Genomic DNA, 11168 nt, shown 5'->3' with positions numbered 1-11168 from the left:
GCTGAGTAATAGGGTCTATCCCTTTGCCTGAGCATTTCCAAGCATCCTAAAAGACTTTAAGTCTGTAAAAAAATATGATAGAAAAGAAAATCCTAAGAAGTTTTAAAGGTAATATAAAAATCTCTGAATGAAAATATCTTATTAAATAAATTTGATAATAAAGTTCATTAGGTCAGTTGGCTAAACTCTGGTAATGAAGTCAAAGGTTAATCTTAGTCTGGCCTTTTTGTTCCCACATGGCATATGACTGTTCCGTTTTCCAGAATCATCCTTTGTTCAAAAAAGAGCCCAACACTTAAACAGGAATTACAAACAAGGCCCAGAGTTTGTACACCTTAGGAGCAGAGGTAAGACTAGAACCACTGTTTCTTAAAAAAACAAAACAAAAAAAACAAACTTCTGTGTTTTGAATACCAGACTCAGTGAATAAAAATTCTCTTTTTCTCTCAAGTATCAGGATTTGTGATGCAAAAATAAAAGTCCAAAAACTTGGTGAGGATAAAATGTTTCCACAAACTACATAAAATCTATAAATACTACAAGAAGCTGGAAAGAGTTTCAAATGAGGTTTGGAGAGGTTTGCTTCGAGTTTAATACCTTTTTCCATTTCTGTAACAAGTTAGAGTATCCCTATAAATACAAAGTTAAGCCTATATTACCATATTCACACACTCAAAGAATGAACAAACTTCAAAAATAACACTTCTCTTTGGCAAAATCAGTAAATGAATTAATTTTGTCATATAATCATTTCAATCTAACATTTTACTTAGCAGATAAATATTTATAAAAAAGCTGTAAATTGTATAAATACTTTTGTCAAAATGCTAAGGGAAAGAAGCCAGACACAAAAGATTACATGTTCTATGATTCTGTTTACATGAAATTCTAAAAAAACAAAACTAATGGTAGAAAACAAATCATTGTTTACCAAGGGCCAGGGGTGGGAGGAAGGGAATGACTGTAATTGGACACATGAGTTTTGGAGGTGAAGAAAATGTTCCATATCATGACTATGGTGGTAGATAGACAACTGTATATACATTTTCTAAACCCATCGAACGCTATACTAAAAACTGGAGAATTTTATGTGAAATTATATCTCAATTTGAAAAAAGATTATACATAATAAATCAGCATGCCTTTCAAAGAATCATTTCAGTAAAAATATTTTACTTAGTAAAGAAATATTTGTGGGAAATCTGTAAATAATATAAATATCTTTTAAATCGTAAGCACTGTTTATTTTCTGACATTTTTATAAGAAATATTTCTTAGGGGCGCCTGGGTGGCGCAGTCGGTTAAGCGTCCGACTTCAGCCAGGTCACGATCTCGCGGTCCGTGAGTTCGAGCCCCGCGTCGGGCTCTGGGCTGATGGCTCAGAGCCTGGAGCCTGTTTCCGATTCTGTGTCTCCCTCTCTCTCTGCCCATCCCCCGTTCATGCTCTGTCTCTCTCTGTCCCAAAAATAAATAAACGTTGAAAAAAAAAAAATTTTTAAAAAAAAGAAATATTTCTTAAATATTCTTCTAGAAAACAAAGCAAAACTATGAAGCACTTGAAAAGTGACCTTGAATGCAATTTAAAACCCTCTAAAATGTTTCATAAACACAACACAATGATGACTTGGTAGGTCTTTCAGTATTTTTTCCAGAATGTAACAGTATACCGAAGGTCATAAGTTTAGGTTGCACAGGGGCCAAGGAGACAACACAAGTGAGTAGCACGGAGCAAGTGTTAACTATAGTAAACTGCAAAACACAGGTAGGTCCCTTCCCAAGTGAGCTGCTACCAGTGGTTCCTACTTACTGATGCCAGGAAAGAATACAGACCACAGTGCAGCCAGAGCTTCTGATGTTTAAAGAAAAGCAGAAATCTAGACTTTATGTGAAATTCCCTCATTTTTTAGAATGGTGGTTTAAATTTTTTTTACAACACCATAGGGCCAAACAAAACATATCCATGGGCAGAATTATGACCTCTGGTCCACAGTGCATGCTTTCTGAACTTTTTCAATAACAAAGTCTTGTCGTTTTTCTAACTGCTTGACTTTTTATTTACAGTGAATCTGGAATAATGGGGAATACTAATGCAACTGAAGTAAATTCATCTCAAAATTACATAAAGACTAGTCACTTATGGTCTTTTGCAGAAAAACCAAGTCCTGTTTACATTTCTAAGCATACTGGTTGGTAAGAAAAGGAACAATCAGTTAGAATGAAGGAAGAAGGGATGGGGAAAAACTGAAGAAAATCACAACTTTAAGACCACAGTCAGCTTCTAGACTCCAGAGCAACAAAATAATCCATGTGTTGAAATTTGAGAACTTCATTGCCCCAACTAGTCCAACCCGGCTGTAAATTTCGAGCAAACAATTCCAAACATTCCCCATCTGGCTTGACATAGTCTTTTAGAACCTCTGTCCAAAAAAGAGAAAAAAAACATAAAAATTATTATTAAGAAAGGAATCAATTTCCTTTTAGCAGTTAAAAGCAAAGAACAGGGATGTTTCCTTTTAAAAAAGGGGTGGGGAGGAGGATAGCTAATTAATTTCAAGGATTTCATCACGGGCTTTACTATTTATAGTTAGAAATCATTTGAAATGAGCACTCCTGAGATTGGGGATAATACCATCAGAACTTTGAGAAGTCCTAATTTATCAGGTTTCATTTGTAGATGAGAAATAAGGATTTTAACACCCACACAGGTGACTTTTCAATTTTCCAATACTGACACATCTCCTGAGTACTAACTTAATTTTTTAATAAATGTAATCCACGCATGAAAAATAAGTGTATAGGAACAATACAAAAACAATTCACTTAAAAAACTGAGATAAAAATATAAGTGTCTGCAAGCATATATACTAGCAAAAGAGCAGTAAATGAAAAATTAGGCATCAATAAAAATATTGAGAACACATAACTAACAAATATAACAATATCCTCTTAGCTATAACTGGATATAGTACATTCCCTCATTTCCAAATTATAGACCCTTTTTACCTAAAATTTCACCATACTATTTCCACAGATAAGTATTTTTTATTTAATGTATATATGTATTAATAACTACTGAAAACTTTATTTTTGAGAAAAAAAAGTACATCATATATATGGTGACTAAATGCTATGATATACAGTGACAGAATATACCATAGAAGCCTTTTTTTAAAGTACATGTTCATTTGGATGACAATATTTAAATCAATTTAACCTTGATCATGTTCTGGTTAGCTATATTAGCATTACAGGAACTGGGTATGAAAATAATAATTGAGGGATGAAAAGTCACCAGAAGAGTATTTTCTAAATATAGTTCTTAACTGCTATACAAGATTGAGCTTAGAAGAAATCTATCAAATTCCCTTTAGGAATGATAAGTATTCCTTAGGAGTACTTGATATAGGTAAAATTTAAAAGAAAATGTATTTAAAGTTACAGAGAGGGAGGGAGGCAAACCCTAAGAGACTCTTAAATAGTGAGAACAAACTGAGAGTTGATGGGGGTGGAGGGAGGTGAAAGTGGGTGATGGGCATTGAGGAAGGCACTTGGGATGAACACTGGGTGTTGTATGGAAACCAATTTGACAATAAATTATATTAAAAATTTTTTTTAAAGAAAGAAAGAAAGAAAATATATTTAAAAACATGTTTCATAATGTTCTCCAGTTGCTCTGACAGCAAAATAACGGTTTATTTGTTTAAAAGCATTGGTATTATTCACCAAAAATCAAGGAATTTATGAAGTATTCATTGTCTATAACCCAACTGAACTCAAATTTGGGCTTTGACAGTTTTTAGGAGATGCCAACATGAGACTTCTAGTTTTTTAAGTGTATAATTGTAACTAAATGTTAATAAGCCTGAAAGAAAATTTCCCCAGAGTCTTAGAAGACAATAAACCTATATCACATTTCTATTTTTTCCTCATGAATTCAATGCCTTACCAACCTCAATTCACTTTTACTGTCATCTAAGGTTATAGTGAAGGAAGATTTTGTTTGTTTTTGCTTATTTGTTCAGTTTTTCAGTTTTTAGGCACAAAGATGTTAGCAACTCTATTTTAGACCCTTAATCTGGAGTCTAAACTGAAGTCAGACAGTCAAAATTGTTTACTATTCTGAGCACTCACTATAATTAGTGCTATGGAATTTAACAAAGGAAACAGTTATCCACGTTTTCTAAGAGCACACAAGCTAGTAGAAAACGATGGCCATGTACTTGGTTGACAAATACAGTACATAAAACCTAAACCCATTTACTACTTCCTACTTTCCCAAGGTAACACATTTCTGCATCTGTTTTTTTTTCTGGTTGAGAAAACTAGAAAATCAAGGAGCAATGTTTTTAAAATGTTAACCACATTTCAAAACAAAGCAAAAGAAATGAGAGCAAATTAATGAAAATGTTTTCTTTTCTAATCTTAAGTATCAATTTAAAAGTAAACTCGAGATCTTAGAAGTTCTAACCACAAGGAAAAATATTTTATAACTGTGTGTGGTAATGGATGTTAACTAGACTTGTGATCAGTGACTATTTCTCAATATATACATACACGAGCCATTGTGTTGTATATCTGAAATTAATATTATATGTCAATTATATCTCTATTTTTAAAAAGTAAATTCCAATGTATAAATTTAAGTATGAATATGATATACACACATACTTAAGATAATTACATAACATTGGACATTAGTAAAACATGCTACTAACCACAGAAGAGGAAATAATCTGTACATAGCCAGTCATTCCTCTTTTGCTCTAGGAGCAAAGGGGCAGGGCCGGGTGGGGGGTGGGGGGGGGGGGTGGGAGAAGCACCTCGAACACCTGTGCACAAAACCTCATCAAACTGTGTTTTACTCTTCAAACAGAAACTGTTAGTGAATAAAGTAATAAAAGGGAGTAGAGATTCCTCTAAGGTAAAATATGAAAACCAATTTTGATTCAAATACTTTCATAATTTTCCCACCTTAAATCTTTAAATTTAATAAACATTTATAAGGTTATGTGATAAGTTATAGCTATTTATGACTTATATATGTATCTTTTAAAACATTTTTTATAGTTAGCAGTAGATATCAATTAAAAATTTTTAAAAATCTTAGTGTTTCTAGAAGTAAAAGAACATTTCATTTTACAAATTTGCACAAAACAGTTTAAGAACCTTTGCATGTAAGTTCTAAGCATATATATAGGACATGTAATATCCCAAATCCCAGAGTTATGATTTCAGAGTAAATTACAGTCAGAAATCTGAAAGTTGTTTTTTGGTGGCTTTAGTTTGTATGGCTCTGTACTTCTGTACGTGCACTTGCTAGACATAGTAACATGAATTCAAAAATACAGAATTACAAATACTTCTTGTCTACCACTACCTAACTAAAACATAAGGATTACATATATCAAGTCATGTAGATTTTCCCCCCCAAAAATCTTTCTTTTCAAAATGTTCCAAATCCTAAAAATATGTTTTGCTGCTCTCTACTGGGAATATGGCAGAACTACACTTCATACACAGGCTATAAGACTAATTTTTATTAGCATTAATAAAAGACTAATTTTTACTTACTATTTTAAAACCTTGCTTCTTAACACTAATATTTAAACATTATTTTATTCTATGTAAAAGGAATTGATGAATATTTTAACTATAATTTTGGAATGAAAGTTTAGGTCTTAGCATTTAGATTTTTAAAAGTAAAAACATAAGCCCTGGGGCGCCTGGCTGGCTCAGTAGGAGGAGCATGCAACTCTTGATCTCAGGGTCATAAGTTTGAGCCCCATTCTGGGTGTAGAGATTACTTAAATAAATAAAAACTAAAAAAAAAAAAAAATCCCTAAGAAAAACACTAAATTATTCTTTGATACTTAACTGATAAAATTCAAATGAAAAGAATACAAATTAGATTTCCTCCATCAAATATAACTGGTGCCAACCATTATTTTCTTCTCAAAGAACAGTACAATCTCACTTTTCATTTAAGTCACATATTTAATGCATTAAAGAGTCTACGATAGTACATGGCTTAAAGACAATTACTCATTCAGCATTTCTCTAAGTCAAAGAATGGATCATCAGGTAAACATCTGAATATTTTTCAAATTAAGCAACACTACAACACTACAAGACTCTTCTGTATAAGCAATTTAAGATAAAAGAAATTCTAAGTGTTATCAATATAAATTACCTTGGGAATTTATATTCACTTTCCTATGTATTCTAGCTCTATCCCATATTCTACAAAATAATATGATAGGTTGGGAACCTTATAGTTTTCCTGAGCAGCATCTTGAAAGTTTTTGGTTTTTTAAGTGAGGATCACAAAATCAATACAATAGATATTCCTAAAGAAAATTTTTAATAGATAACTCATATCAAATTTGGTGTCTCTCATGAACTTACAATTCTATTTTTTTAAACTATCACTTGAAAAATTTAGCATACACTAACCTTCCACTATATGCTACAGAATTTCAAATACATTATAATCAATCCTCACAACTCTAAAAGATTAAATACCATTAGTCTCTCTTTAAATGAAGACTTTCAGGTAGAACATGTTAGAGTAACATATAGTAGCAGAGTCAGGATTCAAACTCATGTTAGTCAATCTCCAAATCCAAACCTTTCCACTATTCCTTGGTGCTTAGTTTCGCTGAATGATGAACATTACACCAACGCATTAAGACTAGTAAGAACCGTAGCCTGCAGCAATTACCTTTCCGGAGGTTCAGAATAGCAACACTACCTCAATATAAAACTGAGTCTCTACCAAGTATCAAGGGGATTCTAACCATGTCTCTGACTGCTATTCTAAGCACCTGATTTCAGAACAAGCTAGGGACAGAGCCCTCATAGTAAAATAAAGCCACTAGTAGAACTACAGTCCTCAGATGCCCCATCAGTCTATCAAGGACAGTGGGGCAGTAACAACCAAGGGGAACTTAAATAAATGGTATTAAGGGGAAAAGCAGAGGTGAAATAAAATGAACCTATGCGGCGCATCAACAGTTCATAATCTTATTCAACAGTCTTTAGATGGAACCAGTCTCTGACCACCTTCTAACTACTTTCCAACCTTCTTACCAGGCACAACCTCTAGGACCAGCCAACACCATTTTTTGTGGTTAGCTCCTTATTGCTGACCAACAATGAGCTCCCAGATTGGTCAGAATTATTCTACTGAGGTGTCAACCACCTGATCAACCTGGATCTGTGGGCCTCCTACACCTACATCTCAGGGCTTCTATTTTGACTGTGACAATATGACTTTGGAGGGCCTGGGCACTTCTTCCACAAGTTGGCCAAGCATCTCTTGGAAGACGCAAAACCAGTGCAGCAGCTGTGCCATCTGCCAAAGCATGAAGAAATCCTCCCAGGATGAGTGAGGCAAAGCCCTCATTGCCATGGAAGTTGTCATGGCCCTGAAGAAGAACCTGAACCAGGCCCTTCTAGATATGCATGCTCTGGGCTCTGTGTACACAAATCCCCATCTCTGTAACTTCCCAGAGAGCCACTTCCACATGAGGAGGTAAAATTCATCAAGAAGTTGGGTAACCACCTAACTAACCTCCACAGGCTTGATGGCCGCCAGCTGGGCTGGGCAAGGCCAAGTATCTCTTTGAAAGGCTCACCCTCAAGCACAATTAGGAGCCTCTGGAGCCCAGCAGCCTTTGAGGGACCCCTCCACACCCCCTGATGTCAGAGCTTCTGCCTGCACTTCTCCCTGCAGCCACTAGGCATCATGGAGCCCCCTCTCAAGTCATGGACCAAATGAAAACAATAAAGCTTTTGCAGCAAAATAAAAACAAAAAACACTTCATAAATTCTTCTATAAAATTTTAGAGAACTAATAAAAATAAACATCTGATTTAATTTCCAAATGTCTACACCAAATACTAAATTTAATCCTTTTCTCAATTTGACAGAAGTCATAACAATTCTATTTTATAAAAACATACCAGCAAGCGGTGGCTTATGTGAGTGAAGAGTACAGGGCACACTGACAATTAACTTGTGATCTGGAATAGGAAGCACTTTTACATCTGCATTCCTAATTAAAACAAAACAACAATGTAAATTATACTTTAAAGGACAATTTTTCATATATAAGCCACAGTTGCCTTGATTTTTTTTTTTACTTTTCAAATACTATCTGAATTTAAAAATAAATTCAAGAATAGAAAAAATAATCAAAATCAACAATTTAAGTATTGAGACATTAGTGATAATTTCCTTTTCTTCAATAATGGCAGTTACACACTATATAAAACAAAGGATAATATAAAATTTCATGTGCCATACCATTCATACTTTTCTGGTCTGGGCCATTTTCAGATTTTCAAAAATGTAAAAATTTAAGGAAAATCAATGATCATTATGCCGTTAATTTTATAAAATGTATAATTGTATACATTTATACAGTTTTGAAAAATCATCTTTCCTACCTTAATGGTACAGCAGTTTTTTCTCGAACTCTCCCCAGTACAAGACCTTCATAAGGCTTTTTGTGTGGAGAATCTAATGGGAACACAAACTCTCCTGAATTGGTGATCTGATAGGAGGAGTCAAAAAAACAAAACAAAATTAAACCATACATCTGTAAATACCCAGGAAAGAGTCTGGCTTTTTATCTATCACTATACAATTTCCACCAAAGAAAAAAAAATTATTAAACCTCTAGGCTAGTGTTAATAAAAATATAATGTAAACCACAAATACAAACCGCATTTGTAATTTAAATTTTCTACTAGCAACATTAAAAACGTGAGAAGTTGGGGCGCCTAGGTGGCTCAATCGGTTGTGTCTGGCTTTTGATTTCAGCTCAGGTCATGATCTCATGGTTCATGAGTTCAAGCCCCACTTCAGCTCTGAACTGACACCGCTGAGCGTGCTTGAGATTCTCTCTCCCTCCCTCTCTCTCTGCCCCTCCCTAGTGCGCACATGCACACACTCTCTCAAAATAAATAAACATTTAAAAAAAAGTTGGAAGCATGTGGTAAAAATAATTTTAATTATATATTTAGCTTAATTTCACATATCCAAAATATTATTTTAATATGTAATCAATTCAAAAAGTTACTGAGGTATATCACATTTTTTCTTTCATACTGCCTTTGAAATCCAATGTACGTTTTACACTTAGCATCAATTCAATTTTGAACAGCCGTAATTCATGTGCTGAAGAGCCACATATGGTTAGTGACTATCACATTAGACAGAGCAACTATAAGGGACTAAAATATTTTAAATATCACTTTACACATAAAAATCTACTTTTCATTAAAATTTATTCCTGGAAGCCATGTCATCATTAATTCATTTATTCACTCAAATAACATTTACTGATTACTGATAATATAAATAAGTAGATGACAATAAAGTATACTCCTTCATAGAAAATAGTGTCATAAACATTGTCAGAGTGAGAATTAGTAATAAAACAACTCAGGGATTGATAAAATAGACAATACTTAGTCTAATCCCTTGGCATTATAAATCCAGAAATTCAATTTTACCATTTCACCTGGAGTTATTATACTCTCAAAGACTCACTTAAGCTAATCAAACTGAAAACACTATTTATAATAACAATATCAATTTATTAACCATTGAAATACATATTTTCACTATCAGAATATTCATATCTATTATCTATGGAACACTTTACTCAACATCAAGATACCTAAAAAGCCAAATCGGTAAAGTCCTTTTATCACCTCTAGGACCCATAAGAGATAGATCTCTTTCACATAGTGCTGTACAAATACAGACAAGTTCTTATTCTTTGGATATCTTCTATATTCTATGCAAATTACTCCTTCTGTTATAACAGCACATATAGTTACCTAATAGTATTTCATATCACTTACTGCATTTTTGTCTTAAACTCTAGGCTTATCATATCATCTCTCAGAACTGATTACTACTACAAATAAATAATCTTAGCTTTTATGTGCTAACATTTTATTGGTTTTGATTTCAGAAGGTACCTTTTCCCTGACTTTGGCCCCAGTTTCTGACAATAAAAAACCTGTAATAATGTACAAGGTAGAATGGGTTTTATATTCCTGTCAATGTCCACATCAACCAAATCAACCAAAGCTTAGCCCAGGGTACAACATGAAAGCACAGATACAACTATTAATGTTTTTTTCCAAGTCCATTAAAATAGGTGCAAATAAACAATATACACAGCTTTTAGAAGATATACCAGAAGAGCCTTTAGTGGCTCAGTTGGTCAAGGGTCCCAACTCTTGATCTTGGCTCAGGTCATGATCTCACAGTTCGTGGGATCAAGCCCCATGTTAGGCTCTGCACTGACAGCACAGAGCCTGCTTGGGATTCTCTTTCTCCCTCTCTGCCCCTCTCCTACTCACGCTCTCTCTCTCTCAAAATAAATAAATAAACTTTAAAAAATAAAAGAAGATATACCAGTAGACTACAAAATACATAGGAAGAACATAAACATAGAACTCTCCTGTCTAAAATGAATATATCAGCTATATAAATATTAAACATTCAATTGACAAGTTGGCTTATCTTTTTAAAATATAGGAGTGCTTTTGCAAGATTCATCTAAGTAGACAATAATCTTTAAAAAGATGTCCAACGGACTCTGAACTGATGCCTTATTTTTCTGTATTTTTTTATTTTTATAGCAAGCAGAGATATTAAAGACCAGTCAACCAATCCAAGAGTTGGAATCATTTCTTTCAAAAATAGGCATAGCAGCACATAGGCACTGAGGACCTATGTTATAATTCAAAGTATGTAAGGTTCTTGGTTCTTTCCACCTCTTCCATGCTGAGTTACTTGGGTATTCTCTCTCCCATCCCCAGCAACATAAGACAAAAGAAAAAGAAAAAAAAAAAAAGAAGGAAAGAAGTTGCAAACGGTGACTGAAATTGTGGATGTGAAAAGAGGAAGAAAATGAAGGGTAAGACTATTTCTATGTTTAGTGCTAAACAGATTTTCCAAAGTTTTTGTTTGTTGTTTTTAAACTACAGACATCAGAGCTTTTTAAAATGTCATCCTGATATCTCCCTGAGTGACTTCCTAAGGCCAGCACGTTGGGACTCTACTATAAAAAGACACAGAACAAATAAGCAAAAAGCCTTCGAGAATAAGAAAATAAAAGTATTTAGTAAAAAAAAAAAAAAAAA

The 11168-nt window shown here is 33.6% G+C and overlaps 1 protein-coding gene across 2 annotated transcripts in view; it reads right to left on the bottom strand.

The window, feature by feature from the left end:
• Nucleotides 1-1503: 1503 nt before the first annotated feature.
• The window catches only part of METTL4 (methyltransferase 4, N6-adenosine), a 57613-nt gene continuing 47948 nt past the window's right edge, over nucleotides 1504-11168 (bottom strand). For both annotated transcript variants that reach the window (XM_043558408.1, XM_043558409.1), the window contains exons 7-9: nucleotides 8451-8557; nucleotides 7965-8056; nucleotides 1504-2417 (exon numbers count right to left, since the gene is read on the bottom strand). In XM_043558408.1, the coding sequence (XP_043414343.1) occupies nucleotides 2272-2417; nucleotides 7965-8056; nucleotides 8451-8557 (345 nt within the window). In that variant the 3' untranslated portion in view covers nucleotides 1504-2271. The remainder of the gene's footprint in view (nucleotides 2418-7964; nucleotides 8057-8450; nucleotides 8558-11168) is intronic.

The sequence above is a fragment of the Prionailurus bengalensis genome, chromosome D3 (genome assembly GCF_016509475.1).
Source record: "Prionailurus bengalensis isolate Pbe53 chromosome D3, Fcat_Pben_1.1_paternal_pri, whole genome shotgun sequence".
In the NCBI taxonomy this organism is placed as follows: Eukaryota; Metazoa; Chordata; class Mammalia; order Carnivora; family Felidae; genus Prionailurus; species Prionailurus bengalensis.
The sequence above is the reverse complement of the archived record's forward strand: the minus strand, read 5'-3'. Positions and strand labels throughout refer to the sequence as shown.